Consider the following 27,444-nt stretch of genomic DNA (forward strand, 5'->3'; position numbering starts at 1 on the left):
ACATTTGACTTTATAACATGAAGTGTATCACAATATAATTGACCAGCTCTGATCTCTAATTTTAATGTCAATTGAGCATAAAATTGGGCAGGATGTAAATGAGTGTGCAGCTTATCCGTGCCCTCTTCCCACAAAAGAGGCTGGGTAATTTTTTTTCTCATGTCACTTCTTCAGACATCATGATACTGCTTTCACATACATATAGACCATAAGATATAGGAAAAGAATTAGACCATTGAGTCTATTCTGCCATGTCATCATGGTTGATCCCTTTCCCTCTTAGCTCCAATCTCCTGCCTTCTCCCCATATCCCTTCATGTCCTGACTAACCAAGAATCTGTCACCCTCTACCTTAAATATACCCAAAGACTTGGCCTACACAGCCACCTATGGCAACGAATTCCACAGATTCACCACTCTCTGGTTAAAGAAATTCCTCCTCATCTCCATTCTAAAGGGACACCTCTCTATTCTGAAGCTATGTCCTCTGGTCTTAGATTCCCCCATCATAGGAATCATCCTCTCCACAACTACTCTGTCAAGGCCTTTCAACATTCAACAGGTTTCAATGAGGTCACCCCTCATTATTTTGAATTCCAGTGAGTAGAGGCCCAGAGCTATCAAACACCCCTCATATAACAAGCCTTTAAATCCTGGAATCATTTTCATGAGCCTCCTTTGAACCCTCTCCAATGTCAACACATCCTTCAAAGGCAAGGGGCCCAAAATTGCTCACAATACTCCAAGTGAGGCCTCACCAGTGCTTTATAAAGCCCCAACCTATATCCTTGCTCTTATATTCTAGTCCTCTTGAATGAATGCTAACATCACATTTGCTTTCCTCACCACCGCCAACTCAACCTGCAAATTAACCTTTAGGGAATCCTGCACAAGGTCTCCCAAATCCCTTTGCATCTCAGATTTTTGAGTTTTCTCTCCATTTAGGAAATAGCCTATGCTTTTATTTCTTCTAACAAAGTGCATGACCATACGCTTCCCAACACTATATTCCATGTATTCTATCTGCCATTTCTTAGTCCAGTCTCCTAATTTGTCTGAGCCCTTCTGTAGCCTCTCTGCTTCCTCAATACTACCTGCCCCTCCAACTATCTTCATATCATCTACAACCTTGGCCAAAAAAAATCAATTCTGTCATACAAATCATTAACATATAAGGTAAAAAGAAGTGGTCCCAACACACACCTCTACGGAACACTATTAGTCACTGGCAGCCAACCAGAAAAAACTCCCTTTATTCCCAACATTTGCTTCCTGCCAATCAGCCAATCCTCTATCCATGCTCGTATCTTTCGTCTGTAATACTATGTGCTCTTAACTTGTTGAGTTGCCTCATGTGTGGCACCTTATCAAAACCCTTCTGAACATCCACCAATTCTCTTTTGTAATTCCTGCTTCTTATTTCTTCAAACAATTCCAACAGATTTCTCAAGCAAAATTTTCCCTTGAGGAAAGGTACAGGGAACTTAGAAAAATAGAGGGCTATGGGTCACCCTAGGTAATTTCTAAAGTAAGTACATGTTCGGCACAACATTGAGGGCCGAAGGGCCTGTATTATGCTGTAGGTTTTCTATGTTTCTGTGTACACCATGCTGAGTACAGCCTAGTTTATCATGTGTCTTCAAGTACCACAAAACCACACACTTAGCAAACAACTCCAACATCTTCCCAACCACTGAGGTCAGACTAACTGGCCAATAGCATCCTTTCCTTTGCCTCTTTCCCTTCTTGAAGAGTGGAGTGACATTTATGATTTTCCAGTCCTCCACAACACGCCAGAATCAATTGATTTGTGAAAGATCATGAGTAATGCCTCCACAGTCTCTCCAGCCACCTCCCAAATGGTATACACCCCAGGGTTCTGAAAGAGCGAGCTGAAGAGATTGTGGAGGCATTAGTAATGATCTTTCAAGAATCAGTTGAAGGTGACTGATCTACCCTAAGACCTTTCAGTTTCCCAAGAACCTCCTGCCTCGTAATAGCAACTTCACACACTTCTGCCGCCTGACACTTTTGAACATCCGGCATTATGTTAGTGTTTTCCACGGTGAAGACTGATGCAAAATATTTATTTTCTTTGTTGCTATTTCCTTGTCCCCCAGTACTACCTCTCCAGCATCATCTTCCAGCTGTCTGCTATCCACTCTCACCCCTATGTTACACTTCATACATCTGCAGAAACTGCAGATATATTAATTAGCCAAGGCTGCAGATCTTTGGTCTGTGTCTGCTTTTCTTTGTTGAAAGAAAGTGGGTACAAATTCATTAAACAGATTACTCAAGCATTGTCATGGTAGCCCCAGGGCTGCACAACTATCAGGAGATAAATGTGAGGGCAGAGTTCCCAGAACATAGTATACATGGTCTGCTTACTGGAACTAACTGTTAACCTTCAAGAAAGAAAACCATTATAAAATTATTTATAACTAATAATTGTCATCAGATGCATGCATGGTTTAACAAGCCAAGTGGTGTTTAGATGTTTGACCCTAATTATTTACCATACTTGGTGTTGAAAATCATATATATACTATATTTTTTTAACACTTAATATGATGCTGTAACTTCTGACTGAGCTCCCCTATATTTTGAAGTTAGCAGTCTTAGGTCATCCATGCCTCTCAGCTATCTGTACATGCTTAGAAGCAACACAAATCATTTGAACATGATAAGAATTTAAAAGGATGAAACCATAATAACAGGATACATGGACTTTTTTATAGTGCCTTAAATTTAAAAAAATCAGTGATTATCTATTATAAGTATTGAAGATGTTAAATTTATTAAAAGGACAGTTAGATTCTTCTGATGGTGAAGTCCAGACCAAAAAGAATAGCCTATATTTTATAATTCAATATGTTCTTGTGAAGAACTGGTTCAATCAAAGGACAGGATCTGATTTTACAAAAAGCATTGATCTGAAACAATAATTATTTCCTCTTAGCAGATTCTGTCTGACAGTGTATCAACATCATCTTTAGTTTTTATGTCCTATATCTAGTATAAGCAGTTTGCTTTTGTCACAAGAACAAGATCTTCATTCTTGACAATGCCAGTGAGTTATTTCAAAATGAGATTGATGTTTTTAAGTTTTGGCAAATATTCTAGAGTTCGAAGTTACATCAGAAATTAAGCAGCAAGCCACCTATTGTCTAAGTGCAGAAATGGAACTGACTCAAAGATTAAGCCTGATCCTTTATTCCTCTCAATGTCCTTTGAAACAGATGCCTCCGTTGGTCAGGGTTGACCATGGATACTGTGTCCTAGCTGTCTAGATACACAAGTCAGGGCAGCATAATATGGAGAGCAAGCAGTTGCCCATGTAGCAAACATCCCCTTTCCACACAGCTGATGAACTCAAATGACACATTTTGGCACCAGCGGCAACGCAGGGGTTGCCAGTCAGCATTGAACTCAATGTAACATAGGTTTTTGTAAACAAAACAGCAGCAAACCCATAACAACTCCTTTATTGTCAGCCAAACATTGAATATAAAGAGCAGTAAAAAACTTCACTTCACGCCATTGTGTCATCAAGTCAGACCAGGTATCATGTTACCAGTGGCATGGTAGCAGAATCCTCCAAATCTTGATGGGTCAGTTTAAGGTGATCTACCAAAATACATTCAGGTTTACCCCTCCTATCTATGGTAAAAGTAATTTCTCTCCATTCCAAAATGTAGAATGGACCATTGTAAGGGGCCTAAGGGGATGTTGTGTGCGTCATGGTGGACGAAAACAAACAAGGTAGAATGTAGGTCACAAACAAGAAAATCTGCAGATGCTGGAAATCCAAGCAACACACACAAAATGCTGGAGGAGTTCAGCAGGCCTACTGAGTGCCTCCAGCATTATGTGGAATGTTGGACCACAAGAACCCAAGAGTGCTGTACGCCATGATGGAAGATAGGACTGTGTGCAAAGAAGCAGAGTTTTCTGAGGTGAGTGGAGCACGGTTGCAAGACTGACCAGGCAGCCTTGACGTCAGGAATAAGATCACATGGCATTCGTAATGGCTGCCCATTTATCAACTCAGCCATGGACAACTGACCTTTTGGAGCTGTTCTGAGTCCGAGTAGGATCCACAGGAGACGAATATGCCAACACTCATCCATCAGGGAAGTCCTCAGAGCAGCCTTTAAGGAGCGGTGAAATCATTTGCACAGGCCATTGAACTACGGGTGATGCACCGTGGTGCGATGTAGCCTAACACTGAGGTTTTGAGGCATTGCAACCTGAAGGTCTGATGTGAAATGGGGACTGTAATCAGAGGAAATATCAGGTGGCGTGCCAAACTGAGCAACCCAGGAGCTGACGAATGCCAAAGCCACAACTGCGGCCGCTATTGATGCTAGAGGGATGACCTCTAGCCACCTGGTGGTACGGTCCAACATGGTAAGGAGGGGTGTAAATCCCCGGGAGATGGGGGAAGAGAACCAACCAGGCCCACATTGACATGGTCAAACCATAGCTTTGAGATCTCAAAAGGTGCCAATGGTGCCTGAACAAGAAGGCTAATTTTCTCCCACTGGCACTCAACACAGGCTGCACTCCAATCACGCACATTCTTTCTAAGGCCGTGCCATACAAGCTTTAGTGCAGCCAGTTTCTGTGAGGTGTTCGGGTAGGATGCAAGAGGCCATGAATGGAGTCAAAAACTGTACGCCTCCAGTTTGTGGGCACAACAATGGGTCAAGGGTGACTTGTTGAGAAATCATACAGGAGAGAAACCCCAGCTTCCTTGAACTTGATGCTAACCACAGGCCCGTGACTGCTGTTCAGTAAGCCTGGACCTCTGGGTCAGTAGTTTGTTCAGCTGCCATGCTGGTATAGTCAATCCTTATGTGTATGGCCTCAACAGCTGGTTGTGAGATGCAATTGGCCATGACATTATTTTTCCCCTTGAGGTGTTGTATGTTAATTGTGAACTCTGATATGTAGTCCTCGTGTGTTGCTGCTGTGCCTCATGTTAACAAGGAGTATATGGTCAACAAGTGCTGTGAAATCCTGATGCTGTAGTAGAAAATGGCAGATAGCCAGATAGAGATTAAGAAGCTTGCTGTCAAATGTGCTATATTTCCTTTTGGGAGAACGGGAGCTGCCTGATGAAGAAGGTGAGCGGCTGCCAAATGCCTCCAACCAACTGTTCATGCACAGCACGTATAACATAGTCTGAAGTGTCAGTAGAAATGGCTGTAGGTGCATTGGGGACCGGGTGTGCCTGTAGGGTCACATTGGAAAGAACTCGTTTGATGACATCAAATACTTCGGTCATGTCCGTTGAGGAGTCAAGCACATACATAGGAGTATTGCCTTTAAGGATGCTATATGGGGGAGCATAAGATCAGCAGCTTCTGGAATGAAGCAGTGATAGAAGTTCACCATACCTAAAAACTCCTGTAGTTTAGTAATGCAGGGCGATGGGAAATCCATAATAGCGGCTACCTTTGATGGGAGGGGTTTCACACCATCTACGGAGATGTGATGGCTGAGAAAGTCAGTGGTTGACAACCCAAACTGGCATTTAGAAGGGTTAATAATAAACCCCTGTTGGCTTAAGCACATGTAAAGTGTGCAGAGATGTAATATGTGTTCAGATTTGGATGCACAGGCAGTAAGTATGTTATCCAGGTAACAAAAAGAAATTCTAAGTTTTTTTAATACAGAGTCCATCAGACATTGAAAAGTCTGTGCTGTATTTTTCAGCCCAAATGGCATATGCAGAAACTCAAAGTGGCCAAATGGGGTTATCCTAGCTATTTTGAGAATGTCCTTCAAGCACACAGGCACCTGATGGTAGCCCCTAACTAAGTCAGCTTTAGAAAAAAATTAACTTTCCAGCTAAACATGCAGTCCTGGATGCATGGGACCTGGTAACGATTGGGTTGGTGACCTCGTTAAGGCATCAGTAAGTGCCACACGGGCGGCAACCATCATCAGGCACAAGGACCTTGTGAAGGAGCAAAGCCCAGGGGTTATTTGATCTGCATACAAATCCAAGTCTTTCCATGTTGGCAGGCTTAGTTTTCATGGTTGCCAGCCTTTCTGGGTCCAGTCTATGTGTACGGGCATGGACTGAGGGTCTGTTGGGGAAATGTGGTGCTCAACCCCATGTGGTTGAGAATACGGACTTGGTGAGGTTTGGGAATTCACCCTGCAGGCGAGTAAGCTCATGTGCAATGGTGCATGCACTTGACAGAGTCGTTGTGGGGAATTTACTGGAGGGGAGCACGGTAACAACCCAAAGTCCTTGACATCAACAAGCCAGCAATTCTTAAAATCAACCTACAGTCCTTGGGCACACAGGAAATCTGCAGCAAGCAGAGGTCTAGCCACTTCAGCAAGGATGAATTCCTATGTGTAATGTCACCCACTGAAGCAGGGTGTCACCCATCATGTCTCGTAAGTTGGGATCTTGCTGCCACTGGCGGCTCCAATGAGGTTTCATCGCTCTTTGCCTTCTCATCAATGGATGATGCTGGCAGCACACTCACTTGAGAAATTGTGCACCTCTGCCTGGCTGAGTGTAAACTATCTGCCATTTTAGGTCCCTATGGTGATTTGCGGGTGCATTAGTGAGGCTATGCGAACTTACTCAGGCATTTACTACATAAAGAGTTATTTGAAAATAAAATAAGGATGATGATATCCCAGGAGAGACAGCATGTGGTCCATTAGCTTTGAAGACCTAGCATCCCTGAGTCAGACAAAGAGAGCAACAGTTGGCATGCTCAGACTACAATACTCCTGAAGTCTGTAATAGGTGAGTTTTCAGCATTCAGGCAGGTGTTCAAGCAGACTCATTAGTCTTGCTGCCATGGAACTACGTTGTAGTATCTAGTGTTGTCTGCAGAGATTTCTTACAGTGGGAATTTGGCCTTGGCTTGCGCAAACCAAGTGACGGTGGTTTGCTCCCAAAGCTTCAGTAGTTTCAAAGCGATCATATCGGCCAACATATTGAATAACTCTGGAATTGTCCTAGAGCATTGGGGCCACTAATGTCTGTTTTTGTAAATGAAATGGCCGAGGCATTTTATGTTTAAGGAAAACTACAACTCCTTATTTGTCAATCAAACACAGAACATAAAGTGCGGTAAAAAACTTAATGTCATTACATCATCACGTCAAACCTGCCTCTTAAAATGAACCCCAGCTCAATGTTGGTGGATGTGAATTATATATATGTTTCCCATTATATTACCCTACAGTAGGACTGCCTTAGGGACTCCAGCTCCTGATTTCCGCTCAGGGTTTATTCCTGAAGCCTTCCCCATGAGTGTGTATAGCTGGCTGCAAGTCAGCAGAGGTTTGAAATTGCCGTTTTCCTTCTCCTAGTTGAGCTGCCAGCCATGCCTGTTGAGACCCATCTGTCTGAAGTGATTGGTTGTAAAGCACCTGTAACCTGCCCAAAGCCACACGTAAAAGCCAAAAGCTTGACTTGGCTCTCAGAAGCTATTTGAGGTGCACACCATTGGGAGAATTTAATAGTTAGTGGGAGCTTATCCTCATTACCACTCACTGATATAACAACCTTAAGGAACCTTTGAGTCATTCCTGAGAAAATACAATTAGAGGTTCTAAATGTTTCTAAAAACAAGACTGAACTACCAGAGCAACACATACAAAATGCTGAAGGAACTCAGCAGGCCAGGCAACATCATGAAAAGAGTAAACAGTCGACTTTTCAGGTTGAGACTCTTCATCAGGATAGTCCAGCATCTCAGTCCATGGCCTACTCTGCTGGCACAATGAGGTCACATTCAGGTTGGAAGAGCAGCACTTTATATTCCACCTGAGTAGTCTCCATCTGATGGTATGAACATCGATTTCTCAAACTTCTGGTAATTACCCAGCTCCTCCTTGCCTTCACCATTCCCCATTCCTATTTCCCTCTCTCACGTTATCACCTTACCTGTCCATCACTTCCCTCTAGTGCTCCTCCCCTTCCCTTTCTTCTATAGTTTTCTGTTCTCTCCTATCAGATTCCCCTCCTCCAGCCTTTTAGTTCTTTCACCAATCAACTTCCCAGCTCTTTACTTCACCCCTCCCCCTCTCCCAGTTTCACCTATCGCCTGCCATCTTGTACTTCTTCCTCCCATCCCTCCACCTTCTTATTCTGACTTCTCCCCTTCCTTTCCAGAACTGATGAAAGGTCTCGGCCTAAAGTATTGCCTGTTTACTCATTTCCATAGATGCTGTCTGGCTTGCTGAGTTCCTCCAGCATTTTGTGTATGTTGCTTTGGATTTCCAGGATTTACAGATTTTCCCACGTTTATGATATTCAAATACCAGTGCCTTATACAATCATTATTCATGCAGTTTTGTTAACCTTGTTGTAAAGGCAAGAAATAAAATTTGTCCACCCAACTTCATGTGAGCAGTTTATCTAAGGAGAAAGAAAGATATTATGAATTATGTCTATTTGTGATTGATTGATTGATACATATAATTTTATCAAGAATATGAAATTAGATAAGATGAGAGCTAAAAATACACCATGCAGATAATAATTTAAAACATAATATTATATCAGTTGACTAACATTTTAATAATTAAATTTATAGAAAACTATTAGTACATTGCAAATACATAGCTAATGAATCCTCAAGGTGAAATGTGTGTTTAATCATTATGATTTCAGATTATTCACAAATCACAAGACCTGAAGTATCTCCTTTGAGTCTTGATTGATCAAGAATGACATAAGTAATGATAGGTGTTTATCCAAAACAATATAAGTAATTTAATTAATGTGACAACATAAAGACAGGCAGGATAAACAGCAGACATCACTGTGTTCAGCTCTCTTCAATCTAAGTAGAATAGTTCAAACGTGCATACAATTACCTTTTAATATTGATTGGCTTTCAAGCTTTTATTTTTCTTAAATCAGTAAACTTCCACACCTGAGATGGGATTTTGTGATTAAAATCTCTGGGGTAATGTGTTATTTGTCCTCCTACCGTGCCACAAATTTTGATTGTTCCCTGATTTTCCCTAGATCGTATGTCTTAATATCTGTGTCACTGAAATCTGTCATAACATTGAGTTTGGAATATTTTAATCTTGCTTTGAATACTTTAGGCTCTATGGATGATAAGGATTAGGAAAGAGCATGCACACTTCCTTAGTATGGCTCACAGAATATGGCATTGGTATGCAGTGCTGACTTGACAATAGCTTGTCATATTAGTTCTTGGCAATCCCACTTATACAGTGAGTGTAGCTGCAGTGGTGGGTCCAGCCTCTATGCAAACTTTTGCATTTAACTGGATAATAATTTAATTGCAGGTTAGTAAGTTACCTGAAGGAAAGTTAATTGTGTGAAACCCCCTTTTGCTAGGCGTCTTGGAGATGTGGCTCCTTAGTCCCTTGCTAACAGCCACTGGAGTCCGTGGCAAGAAACCCACCCTTCTCAAGCTTCATACGCCCAGACTATATATGACTTTGTCCCGCCAAATCCATGAGGCTTGGATGTCTTGCCCACCCTAACCTCGGTTTGTATGAATGCTGTGTCAGTTGCTGTCCCTCGCAATTGCCGTCATCAAGAAATAGCAGTTCGTACTAATATACTATAAGTATATTTAAGAATGTTAACTTAAGCAGACAATTATAAAAAGAAAGAATGAGAAAAGCAAAAAGGGCTCGTTATACTTACAGGGACACATGTCACATGGTGCTCAAATCTTGAACTTGTCTGTAACTCACACGCTGGACCCTTGGTCTATGTAAAAGCACACACCACCTTCCAAAGGTCGCTCAAAATCCATCTTGGACAAACATGCTCTCCCACGGGAATGTTGGTCCTTCCTCCTCGAAGCCATTCATCTGCAAATAGCACCTTGTGCAACAGGGACAACATCCTCCATCCTCCATCCACCATCTTCCCTCCTGTCTTCTCCCAGCTCCCGCCAACAAGACCTTTCTGCCCAGTGTTCTCTAGAATCTTCTCCCAATTCTACCATCCTGATTGGCTGACACCAACTTCCTAATTTGAACAACAAGCCTCTTATCTCAGCTCAAACCCACACAAGCTGAAAGCAGAACAGACAGCTCTTACAGAACTTCTAAAATGAAATACCTACAGCATAGCATTAAAAATCTTAACCAGAGCGTTACATGCGCATGTCTGATAACTCACCACAGTACCAATGGTCTATCCAGAGTGATGTGGTCAATTCAGAGCTATTAGGTTTGCACGTTAACTTCTAAAGGTAAATCATGCCTTCTTTTTGCCTTCCTTGAAGTGAGTGGGGCGTGGGCTGTGCATGACAAAAAATGGGGTCCATTGTTAACCATTCCCCTTCTTCATCATCAATTGAGGGAGAATGAAGAAAGTCATAGCAAAGCAAATCCATTTGTTGAAGAGGGAAGAGGAGAAGGTTCTTCATTTAGAAGTTCTGTTCACTGTGATATTTGGAAAGCAATTGCACATCTTGAATCATCAGGTTATGTTTTATGACATATTAATTCTAGTCTATTTTAGCCTTTTTAGTAAAGACCAAACCACAATTATTTAGTATAAAATCTAGAGAAGAAAGGAGTGGTAATTCACTCAGTTAATTATAATGGCACAAATGCTTATCTGCCTTCCTCCTAATGCCCCTTACTCTACCTATAATATAGCCTGGCTTTCCTCAGATGGACAGTGTTAAAATTAAGTCATTACTCTCAAATACAATCTAAACATGATTCATAATAAAGTTGCCAGTTGTGAACATAATTCTCCTATTTCCATTTCTGTTATTTAAAAAAAAATTTGGCCAATATGATCATTTCCTTCTGTTGCTTCCATCATGCTGTGCTTCATCAAGCAATTCAGAATTACATTTGCCAATGGTTGTTCCATTTTTTAAAATTTATAATTGACTTTTGAAGTGTTCAGTTCAAAAGTAAAAAATCAGGTTTAATATCACTGGCATATGTTGAGAAATTTGTTGCTATGCATTAGCAATCCATTGCAATACATAATAAAAACTGTGAATTGCAGTGTGTATATTCTTACAGAAACATCTGTATGATGCTAAGCTGGGGCACATCGTCAGTGATGTTACCTGGGTTTGTCAGGTGTTTCGGTTCTTTCAACATCATATACCCTCGCTCAGGCGACCCAACCAGGGTTGATCAGACACCGGCCTGTGCCCTAGCAGCAACCCACAGATCTGCCCTCTTTATCCAGAGCCATCTTGTCGCTTTCTCTGCTGCATCTGTGGTGGTAGAAATGGCTCTCCTTCTTCTCTCTCCCATGATTCCAAGTGCAGTGTATACTTTGCAGAGCGACTGGCCTGCAAAGCCACGACACCCGACCCCAATGGGCCAACACTTTGCCCTTCAGCCTCTTCTTTGGCAGTTGTTCTTTAGATCTTCATACTTGGCTCTTTTCCGTCGGTAGGCCTCCTCCATGTGTTCTTCCCATGGCACAGTAAGCTATAAAGAGAAAAAAAAACAAAGTAATGAGGTAGTGTACATGGGTTCAATATCCTTTCAGAACTCTAATGGTAGAGGGAAGAAGTTATTTCTGAATCATTAAATGTGTGCTTTTAGGTTCCTGTACCTCCTCCCTGATGGCAGCAATAAGAAGAGGGCATATGTTGGGTGATGGGTGTCCTTAATGATAGATGCTGCCTTTTTGAGGCATTAATCCTCAAAAATGTCCTGGATGCAGGGGAGGCTAGTGCCCATGTTGGAGCTGACTGAATTTACAACTTTCTGCAGCATATTTCAATCCTGCGTAGTGCCTCCGGACAGTGATGCAGCCAATTAGAATGCTCTCCATGGTACATCTGTAAAAATTTGCGAGTGTCTTTGGTAACATGCCAAATCTATTTAAATTATTTTCTTATGTTTGCATCTAATCATCCAGTTGATGTTCTGTTCTGTATCATTTCCTTCAAGTATTGTTGGGACGAATTTGAGAATTCTAGCACAACAGCTAGTTAGTAACATATTAAAACAAGTTGAATTATTTCATTGAAGCTTCAGCAAACAAAATTTGACAAGAGCTGCAACAAAAAATGTGAGGAAAATTGAAAGAAGTTTTGAAATTGTAGATGGACAAGAGGCCGAATTTGGAGACTTGGACAGATCTCAGAAGATTATAGGATGGTATGGATACATGGTTAACACAAGCTCAGCTCAGGTTCAAGTTCATGAATGATGGTGTTTCAGCCTCAAACAGTTGTCAAAACGAAGGTGTTGATAACAAGTGATATAGATAGAATACTATGGCTTCTGCCTGTATAATATTTTGACAAAGATAATTTCTGCTCATCCATTAAAGGATGTTGGATAAACAATGTGGAACAACAAAAGTTTTGATTAAAGTGTTCGTGAGGTATGCTCCAATGTCTTCATTGTAAAATGTATGTAATCTGTTTCCAGGGAAGCACCCAGAAGGATAAAATATGAGTAGGAAATTTTTCTTATATCAGGCATGCTAATTGCAGAGGTCTACAGAACAGAAACTAGCCCTTTCAGGCCTTCTCTTCTATAACCACCATGATGCCTCTCTATCTCTCCATGCACTTCTTATCCAAGTTTCAAATAAATTTATTATCAAAGTACATATATGCCACCATATACAACCCTGAGGTACGTTTTCATGCGGGCATACTCAGTAAATCCAAGAACCATAATAGAATCAATGAAAGACCGCAACCAACAGGGCAGACAAATAACCAATGTGCAAAAGACAACAAACTGCGCAAATACAAAATAATAAAGAAGTAACAAATAATAAATAAATAAATAAGCAATAAATATCTAGAACATGAGACAAAAAAGTTCTTGAAGGTGAGACCATAGAGTGTGAGAACTGTTCAGTGATGGGACAAGTGAAGTTGAATGAAGTTATCCCCTCCGGTTCAAAAGCCTGGTATTTGAGGGGTAATAACTATTCCTGAACGTGGTGGTGCCAGTTCTCAGGTTCCTAAACCTTCCTCCAGATGGCAGCAGCAAGAAGAAGAAGTGTCCTGGGTGGTGGGGATCCCTGATGAGGCCCATAAATTCATCTGTCATTTCTTTGTTCCCCATTACTACCTCACCGGCATTATTTTCTAGTGGTCTAATATCAACTCTAACCTCCTTTTTACTCTTTATATAACTGAGAAAAAACCTTTGGTATCCTGCTTTATATTATCAGCTAGTCTGCCTTCATATTTCTCTTTTTCCCTTCTTATAGCTTTTTTAGTTGCCTTTTGTTGGATTTTAAGAGCTTCCCAATCATCCAAATTCCCACTCACTTTTGCTACTTTATATGCCCTTTCCTTGGCTTTTACACAGTTTTAACTTTCTTTGTCAGCCACGGTTGCCTACTCCTGCCATTTGAGAACTTCTTCCTCTGTGGGACATATTAGAACTTGTTTAGTCTGCTTTACTCAGTTGTTCAATGGATTAACAAGGGGTTCTGAATTCCTGACCTGGAAGCTGCTGTCCTGGGAAAAGACCCTATTTCTCATAAGCAGAAAGAAAATTGAACAAAAGTTAAAGTCACCCTTTGCTTTCTCTCACCCACATAACATGGAAAGTACCAGGGGAAAAACAATTTAGAAAATTAAATCCCTCTTCACCAGCTGTCAATGCACTATAGCTGTAGGAAACAAGGTTTGCTGAGAGAACATCTTCTGTCAGCACAAAAACAGTGATACAGAGCCTTTGGTCTGTGCATTTGGTCTGATCTCTCGCAGGCACATTGATCACAGAGTCTGCAACAAGATACAGAATTGTTCCTATATTCTCAATGTTTGTGACAAATATTTCAAAAATAATGTTTCAATCATTAATGCATGGGTGAGATTACATTTTAGAAGGAACTTAGAGTTTTGGTGTTAATTTGTTTTTATAGTCATAAATTTATACAGCACAGAAGAAGTCTATGGTAGCATATCATGCTGGGGCTGCTCCTTGAAAGAACATAACACACTCTTAACCATTATTTAACTCCAGACAGTTTCTGGGAAAGATGCAATGAAAAAAACACAAAGTCCTAGAAATTTCAGCAGGTTTGACAGTGTCCTCGGAATTGAGTTAAAGCTTCAGACTGAAAATTATCGGCAAGCCATTCACTTGGGATGTTAACTTTCCTCTCCACACTAATGCACAGTTTTTCCAGTATTTTATTTCATATTTCCAGCAGCTGTAATAACTTGCATTATAATATAATTAGGTCTAGGCAAAATCATTTTGTATCAGAGTTTGCTGACTACCACAATCTCTGTGACAACAAGCAGTTGGTAATAGTCTAAATAACATTGTGTAGTGTGTTCTCCAAGGACAAATGTGACCCATTTGGGTGAAATGACATTGATAAACCACTTCAGCCTCATATTTTTGATTTATTGTCATTTCAACTGCATGATGTGCCTCTGTCTTTTGACATACTCTAACCTATGTGTTATTCCATACCTGACACACAAATGGAAGTAAAAATTATATTTCCATGGATATATAACGATAATGTCCGAGTAACATCGCTGTACATTTTACTCTTGTGCAGGTAATAACAGTGATTCAACTATAAAATGCTCATTACCTAGCTGAACAAATAATTACACATTTTTGCGACTCATTTTGGAATTACCTGATTGATTAATCTTATGGAGATATTCATCATATGAGAAATATTCTAAATAAAACCTCCACAAGAACTAAAAGTTTCTACCAAATATATTAAGGGTCTTTAAAAGCAAATACTGATACTGCAAGATTTTGTAATCCAGTTATCCATAACCTTGAGAAAATGAAGCTTGTATTAGTCCACTTATTGGCCATGCTATTTGAAGTAGAAATCTCCATGGGATTCCTGCAGAATCTTCAGTGATTTGTTTAAGGGCACTCCTGAATCCATTATTCTTCATTAATATCTGTTCTGCTACCTATGAGTCAGAAGAATAAAAGTTTTTATTTTCCTAATCCTGAGATCCTGACATTTTCTAAGGCTGATATGCCGTGACTTGCTGACTTTTTGAATAACATGTAAAAGCAAAACTTCATATGCTGATGTAAAGAAAAAGCCCGGTAGGCTCCACCTTGAACTCAAGCAGGGAAGTTATCCATGGTATCCAGACCAACATCCATCCATCAATCAACATTCCTAAAACAGAAAGGCTAGTCATTATCTCATTTCCATTTGTACTTTTTTTTTATTGTGGCCTAAGTTGCTGCCACTCTTTCAATATTTCCTGAAAAATCAACATTTCAAAACGTTAAACACTTCTGTACATTCCTAAGGGATGAAAAAAAAATCAACAGAAAATGTAATTTTTTCTTTCCATATTCAAACAAAGATCTTTGAACTTTCTCAGAGAATATTTAAATTTCTCTGACAGTAAAATTCATATTTCAGTATCACCAGTCTCAACATTTGAACTGACATGTTGGTAAATGTTCCTGTTCTTATTACAGGAAGTACCTGTGACCTAGTATGCTTAAATGGTGGAACTTGTTTTGTGAATGAACGAGACCAGCCAAAGTGCAAATGCAAACCTCAATACGCAGGACAGGAATGTGAAACTGACCAGTGCAGAGACTATTGTCAAAATGGAGGAATCTGCTCAGCTTCTACATTAGGTATTGTAGCTAATCACAGTGGATGTTTAGTCTGACTTCATGGAATACACTTGATTGTGATGTAAATATGACTATAGTTCTGTGCAAAAAAAAAAGATCTTTGCATTGTGTCAATACCAGTAGCTGTATGTGACCAAAAGAACAGATTTAATCTGAAACGAGAAAATCTGCAAATGCTGGAAATCCAAGCAACACACAAAAATGCTGGAGGAACTCAGGAGGCCAGGCAGCATCTATAGAAAAGAATAATAAGATTTACTCTGATGAGAATTAAATAAATGAAGCTAAAATTTGCCCAACATCCTAAAAACACACACAAAATGCTGGAGGAACTCAGCAGGTCAGGCAGCATCTCTGGAAAAAAGTACAGTTGACGTTTTGGGCTAAAACATCCGAATGCTTCACTGCAGAGCCAAATCACAGGCCTTAGTGGTGTTGAAGAGACATTGTACCTTTGACCTACAGAACATGTGAGGAACCAAGTCTAAAACAATGTCTAGAACCAAGGTCGGTTCAAGTGAATTAGAATGGGAGAAAGTAAGCAGTGGGAGAGCTGAATCTGGGGCTATGATCAAGGGGTCCTCAAGTTTGGAAGATAGGGACCTGGCTCAATTCATTGGTCAAGGGTTCAGTCACAGGATCAATCAGAGCATTGGGCCCTGGCCCAATTGCAGAACTCGGGAGGTTGACCATGAGAGGGAGAGGGACCAAAGTTATATAGTAAGGGCAAAGGGCTGATGGAAGATACTAGTCAAATTTTCAGAGTGGCATGATTTGACCTGGAAATGATCATAATTGTCATTTATCCAAAGAAGCAATTGGAAAAAAAGAAGTGTTACAGATCTTAATTTCTAGCAGGGATATATGAACAAACCTAGATTACTTACAATATTTCTTTTATTTTACACATTGGCATTTTATGTTTGAGATTTGCAATGAACAATATCTATGAACCGTGGCTGACAACAATCTGAGTGTCATTTCTTTTAATCTTGACGCAACTGTTAAATATGCAAGGAAAAGTGCAGGTAATAGTACAGATTATTTCTAAATTATATTAATTTGTCTTTTTATAGGAACACACCTTCCTGTAATATTTTTTAAGTTCTAGAAAGAATTATTAGCAGATAATACCCAGAAACTTGATCTTCCACTCCTGTCTCCCAGCAGATTTGTGCTGTCTCTTGTAAAACATCTGTGGTATTTCAGAAATGTCATGCAATGTAAAGTCATGTTTACAAATTCAGCCCTCTAACTGCTAAATGTTAATGAATAAATTTCATTATGTGTGATAGATGTTTCACATCCAGCCCATTGCTGCTGCTTTGTCCCTCAGATGTTATTGCCCTTCACAGACATGCAGTTCTAATGTGTCTACTTTAATGTCCCATTTGAGTCATCAATAAAATCATGACAGAAGAGCCATTTGTGAATGGTGCAAATTTACTGTTACAGCTAAAATTCTTTGCTTCCTTCAAGTAATGGTAAGGAATCCTAATGTCAGTAAAAAAAACTGAAGACAAGCTGACATGCTGTGCTAACCAGGGAGTCAATCTGCATGTTATTGCTGAATTGTATTTTAAGCACCGCTAGTGCTACCATTTCATTATGCATTTTCTTAAATAGAAACTTCAACATGTTACCAATAATCTAAATATTTCTCTCTAATATACCTAATGGACCATACTGACAGATAATGGAAATTTATTTTTGCAGTACAAGAAATTGGCTCCTGAAATCTATCCACATTTCTTACCTCTATATTTGGATAATGTTTTTGCAAATGCTTAAAATAATTGTGAAATTTCAAGTTGAAGATGATGTTTTCTTCATTATATGTGGTTAGGTGATGCGTTTAGAATTCTCAGACACAAATTACCAGCATACCTCTCAAGGTATATAAAAGGGGTTAAGATCAAGCAGCCTATATCTTGAAGGATTAAATATCAATCAAGTAACATTTAGCAAAAAAAAATTGTAATGTTTAGGGGTGTCAGTATTAATTCAGCTGTCTGCTAAATTGTTTAAGCATAAGTTTTTGTTAGTTTGCTCCCAATACAACCACTTAGTGATTGTACAGCTATTAAAGTATTTCCATTTTTCATGTATGTCTTTTCAATCTGTTCAGGAAAACCAGCCTGCCGCTGTCCAATAGGATTTACTGGCCCAACCTGTAGGCAAAGAGTTTGTGACAGTTTCTGCCTCAATGAAGGGATTTGTGACGTCAATGCAGGAAATCAACCTTTTTGTTACTGTCCGTCAGATTTTACAGGAGACAGGTGTCAATACAGTGAGTTCAATGACTGTGGTCTTCATTGTGGGGGGTGGGGAAGCTTGCATTGTCTCTAATAGAGGAAATGGAGTGAAAATTTACAAGCACAACTGAATAGCTGGAGAAGAGGAGAAATTAAGAATATACTATACCACTGGAAAGTTAAATACAACATAAGCTTGAATTGTGAGCAAAGAAAGAAAACTGCTGAAATGTAATGATTAAGGCAAACATTGAGCACATTCTGCTAATTGTGGCCATTTACAATTAGCAGGCAAAATGACTTCTAGGTTAAGGTTGTGTGAAGGGATATAAAGTACTACTGGACAACTAATTTGTCTTTTTCATGTTCAAATAACTTCCATCAAAGTTGGCATAAGGGGATTAAAATGTTTGCACAAAACTAAAAGAAAACTATTTAAAATTCAATTGTCTAAGTTAATAATGCAAAAAAACCTTGAAACAAATTAAAATATGTTGGAATTCTTATTAATTCTTAGTAGGTATTTGAAGACACCTCCACTACTAACCCGCAACATCTCATGCCCCACACCAGTACTTTATCCTTTATCATCTGTCATCTTATGTACAGACACTCCTGGGCTTAGCATCACTTTATGAACATACAATTTATTTATGTATACAAGATATCTTATATATTGATATCAGTTGTGTTTTTTTTATAATTGTGTTGCTTATCTTATTGTGTTTTTTTTGTGCTGCATCGGATCTGGAGTAACAGTTATTTTGTTCTCGTTTAGAGTTGTGTGCTGGAAATGACATTAAGCAACCTTGAATCTTGAAGAGGAATAGGTTAATGCTTTGGCAGAAATTCTATAAAGCAGGAAAAAAATATTTAAAGGGCCAGACAAAATATTGCAAAGGGAACTTACAGATTAAGGTCAATCAAACAGTTCACATAATTAAAGTAGCAAAGTTGCAGTTATCACCTGAAAGACTGAAAAGATAAGTAAAGTACTGTACGCCAAGCAAGTGTTTTTTCGGTCAGTTGAAGACATGAAAAAACAGATTATTTCTGAGGTTCCATGAGTCAGTGCTGTCCATCAGTTGGAGAATACACAAAAAATGACTCAATGCATCACTCCACAGTATCAGTGAAAGCCACCAAAAGCACATAACACTGATAATAAAGTAGAGAGAGAGGAAACCATTTCTGCCTTTCATGGGAACAAACTTAAGTACACACATCAGACTTTTGAATTTAATAATATTATGGGAGCTCATTAATATCTAGAAAAGTGGAAAACAGATATAATTTCACATTACATAAATCTGACCTTCATAAATCAAAGTATTGAATACAGGAGATGGGATGTTATGGTGAAGACAATGATAAGGCCTAATTTGGAATATTGTGTGCAACCTACCTACAGGAAGGATATAAATAAGGTTGAAAGAGTACAGAGAAAGTTTACAAGGATATTGCCAGGACTGGATTTCCTGAGTTATAAAGCAAGAGTGAATAGGTTAGGACTTAATTTTTTGGAACATAGAAGATTGAGGGGACATTTGATAGAGGTATACAAAATTATGAGGGGTATAGATAGGGTAAAGGTAAACAGGCTTTTTCCACTGACATGAGGTGGGACTATAAGAAGAAGGGGGCATGAGAAGGCCTTGGTGAGTAGGGTAAAGGAAAACCCCAAGGCATTCTTCAATTAGGTGAAGAACAAAAGGATGACAGGAGTGAAGGTAGGACCGATTAGAGATAAAGGAGGGAAGATGTGCCTGGAGGCTGTGGAAGTGAGCAAAGCCCTCAATGAATACTTCTCTTCGGTATTGACCAATGAGAGGGAACTTGATGACAATGAGGACAATATGAGTGAGGTTGATGTTCTGGAGCATGTTGATATTAAGGGAGAAGAGGTATTGGAGTTGTTAAAATACATTAGGATGGATAAGTCCCCGGGGCCTGATGGAATATTCCCCAGGCTGCTCCACAAGGCGGGGGAAGAGATTGCTGAGCCTCTGGCTAGGATCTTTATGTCCTCGTTGTCCACGGGAATGGTACCGGAGGATTGGAGGAAGGCAAATATTATCCCCTTGTTCAAAAAAGCTAGTAAGGATAGTCTGGGTAATTATAGACCAGTGAGCCTTACGTCTGTGGTGGGAAAGCTGTTGGAAAAGATTCTTAGAAATAGGATCTATGGGCATTTAGAGAAACATGGTCTGATCAGGGACAGTCAGCATGGCTTTGTGAAGAGCAGATCGTGTCTAACAAGCCTGATAGAGTTCTTTGAAGAGATGACCAGGCATATAGAAGAAGGTAGTGCAGTGGATGTGATCTACATCGATTTTAGTAAGGCATTTGACAAGGTTCCACACGGTAGGCTTATTCAGAAAATCAGAAGGCATAGAATCCAGGGAAGTTTGGCCAGGTGGAGTCAGAATTGGCTTGCCTGCGGAAAGCAAAGGGCTGTGGTGGAGGGAGTACATTCCGATTGGAGGGTTGTGACTAGTGGTGTCCCACAAGGATCGGTTCTGGGATCTCTACTTTTCGTGATTTTTATTAATGACCTGGATGTGGAGGTAGAAGGGTGGGTTGGCAAGTTTGCAAACAACACAAAGGTTGGTGGTGTTGTGGATAGCGTAGAGGATTGTCGAAGATTGCAGAGAGACATTGATAGGATGCAGAAGTGGGCTGAGAAGTGGCAGATGGAGTTCAAACCAGAGAAGTGTGAGGTGGTACACTTTGGAAGGACAAACTCCAAGGCAGAGTACAAAGTAAATGGTAGGATACTTGGTAGTGTGGAGGAGCAGAGGGATCTGGGGGTACATGTCCACAGATCCCTGAAAGTTGCCTCACAGGTAGATAGGGTAGTTAAGAAAGCTTATGGGGTATTAGCCTTCATAAGTCGAGGGATAGAGTTTAAGAGTCGTGATGTAATGATGCAGCTCTATAAAACTCTGGTTAGGCCACACTTGGAGTACTGTGTCCAGTTCTGGTCGCCTCACTATAGGAACGATGTGGAAGCATCGGAAAGGGTATAGAGGAGATTTACCTGGATGCTGCCTGGTTTAGAGAGTATGCATTATGATCAGAGATTAATGGAGCTAGGGCTTTACTCTTTGGAGAGAAGGAGGATGAGAGGAGACATGATAGAGGTATACAAGATATTAAGAGGAATAGATAGAGTGGACAACCAGTGCCTCTTCCCCAGGGCACCACTGCTCAGTGCAAGAGGACATGGCTTTAAGGTAAGGGGTGGGAAGTTCAAGTGGGATATTAGAGGATATTTTTTACTCAGAGAGTGGTTGGCGCGTGGAATGCACTGCCTGAGTCAGTGGTGGAGGCAGATACACTAGTGAAGTTTAAGAGACTACTAGACAGGTATATGGAGGAATTTAAGGTTGGGGGGTTATATGGGAGGTAGGGTTTAAGGGTCGGCACAACATTGTGGGCCGGAGGGCCTGTACTGTGCTGTACTAGTTAATGTTCTATGTTCTATAACTAGAGGTTATGGGTTATGCATGAAAGTTGAAAAGTTTATGGGAACATGAGGGGAAACTTCTTCACTCAGAGGGTGGTGAAAGTGTGGAATGAACTGCCAGCGGAAGTGGTGCATGCGAGCTCAATTTCACTGTTTATAGAAAGTTTGGATAGGTACATTGATGGCAAGATATGGAGGGCTGTGGTCCTTGTGCAGGTCGTCAGGATTAGGCAGTTTAAATGGTTTGGCATGGGCAAGTTGTGGTAAATGACCTGTTTCTGTGCTGTACTTTTCTATTATTCTATGATTTTATTTATCCATCCATCAGAACTAAATCTCCAAAGCCTTGGTAATGTGAATGTAGACACATTATTTAATTTGGAGTGTATCCACAGATTTAAACTTTGTGATTAAATGTTGTCCCAACCACTTCATTATCATATAACAAGAAATTATGGATAACTTAATAACTAAGAAGTGACTTTGCTCATTACATTTTCAATTCTCCATTTCCTAACAAAAGCTCACTCTTCCCTGTGCAGATTTTATATGACTATATCCCTGCTGCCAATAAACTTTCCTCAAGAACTTTAACATTTGCTTACTTAATCATCTATTATTTCAATTGAAGTAAAAATCAAATTATTCCAAAACTTCAACTTGATCCGACCATACTTCTTTTTTTAATCATTGTCATCTACAGATATCATTATCTTCAACCCTTACGTTTCTCTAATTGTGCCCAACTATTAGCTGGCTTCCACTACTGCATTGTATTGCCTACGATATCTTATCTTCTTTTGTTCCTGAAGTTGATTTATTATGAATGTCAGCCTGCCACCTTTGTCCACCACTAAGTCATCCTGTATTTAGGTAGTATTCTTCAGCTACATCTTCCACAAGAATTTCCTCTGCTTTCATATCTGCAATTGCAGTGGGCAGGACTGCTTCTTCATTACCCACAGTTGTCATTGCCATATTTAAAAAACTGGCCAACAGAAGGTTGCAGAATTTCCATAACATTTTCCAGTTTGGATATGCAAACTGAAACTTTGCTCTTCAGTAATCACTCTTGACATGGAAATTTGAACTCCACCTTGTGACTCTGTCATTAACTAGAGCTCAGGCTTGATAATGTTGCCCCCACTTTGAGAGTACTATAGCCCTGTGATTCCAAGCCTCACCAAAATGCACAGATGTTATGAATTTTTATATGTCATCTAAAAGTTTCAACATCATGGTCACACCATTTCCTATCTCCAGTCATTCTATGTTACTCCAACACAAACTCATTCCCGTGCCTTCTGATGGATATTGATATTGTTATTTTAGACCTCACTCTTTTCCTTGACTTCATTTTTTCACTCTGGCCTGCTCCTGCACATTCAGCATCTGGTCACTGGGTATTCTTATATAAAATAACCTGAGACATTTCTGTTTATAAGCAAGCGCTGTAGTCAGCCAGTGGCTGATGTTTCTGGACAGGGTCACCAAGTTTTGATTGGGACTTGAGATTGGAAACAACTCTCTCCTTCCAAACTACATTAGGCCTGACACTGTTTAAAAGTATAGTTTCATTAAAATATGGTGAGGATTCAACTAAATTTTGTTTTAAAAAAATGTTCTACGGTAGCTGTATTGAGTTAACTCAAATGTTCATTTTGTTCTTGACTTACTTACTCAAGCCTATCTCCTCTACAGGGGCCTCAGCCACTAATAGCAGCTCGCCAATTGGTCATTTACCTCTGTGCCAATAAACAAAGAACTGTGCAATCGAATCCACTTCCCAACCCTTGATCTTTAGCTTTGCTTTTCAAGTACACATTCAGCACTTAATAAAATGTGGTCAGGGTTTCTGATTCCACTGCCCTTTCAGGTAGTGAGTCCAAGACCCTTAACAATCCTTCACTGAGGGATGCCATCTCCTCTCATCATCATCACCCCTGCCCTCCCTTTCAAAGAGTTTTTGAGCATATCACTGAATCTTGTGCCCTGTCTGCCTGTAATTGTTTCCATTGACAGAGTTCTAATTAGAATATTTCAGGTGTGACTAGATATCAATAATCTTGAAAGAGTGCAGAGAAAATTCACAAGAAGATTTGTTAGGATTTCAAGACTAGAGCAATCAGGAAAGGTTGAATATCATAGGACTTGATTCACTGGAGTGCAGGAGAATGAGGTGAAATCTTATATAAAATTATGAGGGATACATAGTAGATAGAGTGAATACTTGCCAGCTTTTTCCCTTCAAGTTGAGAAACGAACGAGAGGTCAGAAGTTTAGGGTAAAATGTAAAATATTTACCGGTAATCCGACAGGGAACTTCTTCTCTCAGAGGACAGTGCAAGTGTGGGATGAACTGCCAGTGGAAATGGTGGATGCAAGTTCAGATGTAACATTTAGGATAAGCTTGGGTAGGAACATAGATGAGAGAGGTGTGGAAGACTATGTTCTGGGTGCAGGTAGATGGGACTGTTTCTGAGCTGTAGTGCTCAGAGCTGAGCGTGAAGGATTGGGGTGCTTACTGATCTGGCTAACAATGGATGGTGCAATCCGGGGTATATTACGATCGAGGAACGTCTTTGCAGACTGGATATTGAACTTTTTACTGTTGGACTTCGGCCACATTCCACTGTGATACAACACTTGGCGGCACGGGAGGTCGTTCCTGCCTGTGGCCATCGAACGTGCAGCTCCTCCTGTGGAGGGTCAGACACCCTGAGCCAATAGATTGGTCCTGGACTTATTTTCCATCTGTTGGCTGACAAAGGATATAGGACTAGTGGATCTTGGATGAAAAACCCATCATTTTGTATATTTCACTGAATGAATAAACAACGATTTGGACCATTGTTGGCATGTCATGCTCTACCCTCAGCCTCCAGTATTTCAACAAAAACTTCTGCAGCTGGTTCCATTTTTCTTTGTAACTAACATTTTTTAATCCTGACAAAATGCTAATGAATTCCCTCTGCATCCCCTCCAATGCCAGAATATTTACCCGTAATATATTGCTAGATCTGTACACTCTAACCAAACTGAGGTCTATCAAGCGCTGGATACCGTTATAGCATAGCCTCTTTGTTCTTATACTCTATACATTGGCTTGCAAAGAAAGCCATCCTGCATATCGTCTTGGGCCTTTTTATTGACCTGTCTTGCTGGTTTTGGTTTCCATGGGCACGCAGACTCCAGAATTCCTCTGTGCCTCGACATTTCTTAATATCCACTCATTTACCATACGTTCTCTTAATTTATGGCACCTACCCAAATATAATAACCCATTAAAAAAAAAGAACTGTCAGAATTTGAGTTAATGTTTCTCTTAAACAAATTAATAAGTGATTGAGTTTGCATTGGTGAGTGAAGGCAATGACATCAATTGAATCAGCATTAATCTCTAAATGAAATGAACTTGCATTATTTTTTGCAATTAGCCCTGACACAACTTGTTAATTGCTTATTACTAAGAAAATTCCTGACAATGTTAATTAAAAATAGCATTCTCTGATTTGATGGAATAAAATACTCTTGAAAGGGATTTATTTTGACAACATCTAAATTATTACTGTAAATCAACAATTACATTTAACAATTACATTTCATTGGTTTCTAGATATGTGCTATAACTACTGCATGAATTTCGGAACCTGCAGGATAAACGCTGATGGTAGTGCTCGCTGCATCTGCTTGCCACAATTTGATGGGCCAAAATGTGAAGTGGATAAATGTACAGTGTGTCACGGTGGGCAGTGTGATGTGGACAAAGAAACTGGCCAGGTAACCTGCAAGTAAGTAAACTTCTGTTCAATATTCAAATTCATTGTAATGAAGTAGTAAAAGATCAATAGAATACCACAGCCAGTGCTATTGGATGCCTGCATCTTATCTCCATCCATTTTCTGCAAGTTGTGCGATAGATTGAAATGACTTTTGTTCAGATTATCAGCCTTCCTTTTTTACATATTTAATGCAAATTACATATTTTGGCTGGAGTATTTCTTTACTGCCATTACTATTTAAATTGTCATAAAATTGGTAATATTGTGCTTTTAAAGTTATTAATTCCTGATTTCTTAAACCGCAAAACAAGGACACAAAAGATATTTTAGTCTTTTGCACCACTGAGCTTCTTTGCAGGAATTCATAACATTTGCACCAAAAACTTTGCTGATGAATACAGTTAATCGAAAAATGCAAACTTTTAATTGTTTTGACCCTTGGATGTGCATTTCTGGTCTACTGGACATGGATATAATTGATTTGGTGTTTTTCTTGATGATGAGCAATAATGGAATTGACATATATTGTATGTCCATGTTGAGATGTTGTGTGACTTTGCTGTAGGTAATAGTGGTCACAAGTACTTATCAGCCTTGTCCTTCAAATTGTTAGCTACCAGCATTGGTGGCAATAAAAAAAATATTGAATTGCTATAGTGCATCCTATAGGTCAAAAGCACTGCAGTCAAGTTGCAGGCGATGGAGAATGAAGCAGTTGATTAAGCATCAATCAAGCAAATTGCTTTGTTCTGGATTGTATGGGTTATTTTGTGTGCCTTTCCAGATTCATCCATCTGGACAAGTGGAATGCAATCCATCATGCTTGGCAAATGCTTGTGCATTTCACATAATGTGCTTTGAGAAATTCAAAAGTTGAACACACATTGCAACATTTCCAGCTTCTAATCTGGCGGGTGGCCTCAGCATTTAAGTTTAAGAGCAGTAGGTTCAGGAAGGTCTTGATGTTTGAAGATTTTGAAATCATAATTCCATTGAATACCAAGGGGCAATGGGTAAGGCCCTCTCATGTTAAATGTTACCATTGGCTAGTGCTTGAGAGATGTGACTTGTTATTTGCCATTTACAAACCTAACATCATTCAAGTCTTGGTGCATGCTGGCTTATACCACGTTGTTATTTGAGTAATATTAAATAGTGTGCAGTGATATTTAGGAATCAGTGAACAAACTAAGTTCTCACCAGTGAGAGAAAGGTTACTGTTGAAGTAACTTGGACTTTGGGTACTATTCTGAGGAATTGTTGCATTGATATCCTGGGGTGAGATGACAATTTTCCAACAAAAAATAATGTTAAACAGAAACATAAAATGCTATAAACACTCAATAGATCCGGCTACTTTTGTAGGAAGAAAAGTTGTTGTTTCACGTTGAAGATCCGAGCCAGAGATATCAAAATAACATTATTTTGTGGATTCCCATTATGTTTTGTTTAACCAGGGCTTTATGATATGAATTAGTCAATGCTACTTCAAAGCTTCACCCATGGGTTCCACTGTATCTGTGGTTATACCTGTTTATTTGCAGTAGTGTGACAGTGATACCTGTATCGTGCATACCATAGTGCTCACCACATATGAAATCATACTCAGTAACTTCGCCACCAAATGTGAGCTGAACAGAAATGATTAATGTGGAACATTCTAAAATTAAACCAATTATATTGCCACCATTAAGATCCACTTAATCTGATTAAAATTCACACTGCATAAAACAATAGGACTGTTAAATTATCCTCTAAAATATTAGCATATGAATACCCAGCAGTTTGAATGAAGCTCTTGTCTCCCATTATAATGAATTTGTCAGATTAGAGGTGCTTTAAAAACAGACAAGAGAATATTAAATGAAGTTTACGTATTTAAAAATAGTATCATTTAGCATAATGTCGTAACAGCCAAACTGACAGTGATATAAATAAGTTATGATGACAATTACTGATATAATTTAAATAGAAATTCTACAAAATGTTATTGTCCATGTAAATCTGAGATTTTTTTGAGAAGGATGACAAGTTTACAAAAATAGGACTCTTTGTTCCAACAAACAAGAACAGTTATGTTGCACCAAATCACGTTGATGATTACATTTTGCATGTCAACACACTCTGGCCTCATGCACCAGATTGGATCCGTAATATCAAATTTGATTTGTCTGAACATACTTCAGCTTCAAATGAGATTTTCTAGCTTTTTATTTCAGAAATTATGCCAGTATTGTGTTAATCGGTATATTTAGCATATTTATCCATATAATAATTAGTTTATACACGCAAAGGAGCTATTAGGACCATAAGATCATAAGATATAGGAGCTGAATTAGGCCACTTGGCCCAT

At 39.5% G+C, this 27,444-nt stretch overlaps 1 protein-coding gene across 3 annotated transcripts in view; it reads left to right on the forward strand.

Moving 5' to 3' along the window:
* The window catches only part of LOC134346855 (low-density lipoprotein receptor-related protein 1-like), a 2,119,020-nt gene that overhangs the window by 2,061,716 nt on the left and 29,860 nt on the right, over window positions 1-27,444 (forward strand). For all 3 annotated transcript variants that reach the window (XM_063048628.1, XM_063048629.1, XM_063048630.1), the window contains 3 exons: window positions 15,421-15,585; window positions 17,714-17,875; window positions 24,926-25,100. In XM_063048628.1, the coding sequence (XP_062904698.1) occupies window positions 15,421-15,585; window positions 17,714-17,875; window positions 24,926-25,100 (502 nt within the window). The remainder of the gene's footprint in view (window positions 1-15,420; window positions 15,586-17,713; window positions 17,876-24,925; window positions 25,101-27,444) is intronic.

This window comes from Mobula hypostoma, chromosome 5 (genome assembly GCF_963921235.1).
Source record: "Mobula hypostoma chromosome 5, sMobHyp1.1, whole genome shotgun sequence".
Lineage (NCBI taxonomy): Eukaryota > Metazoa > Chordata > Chondrichthyes > Myliobatiformes > Myliobatidae > Mobula > Mobula hypostoma.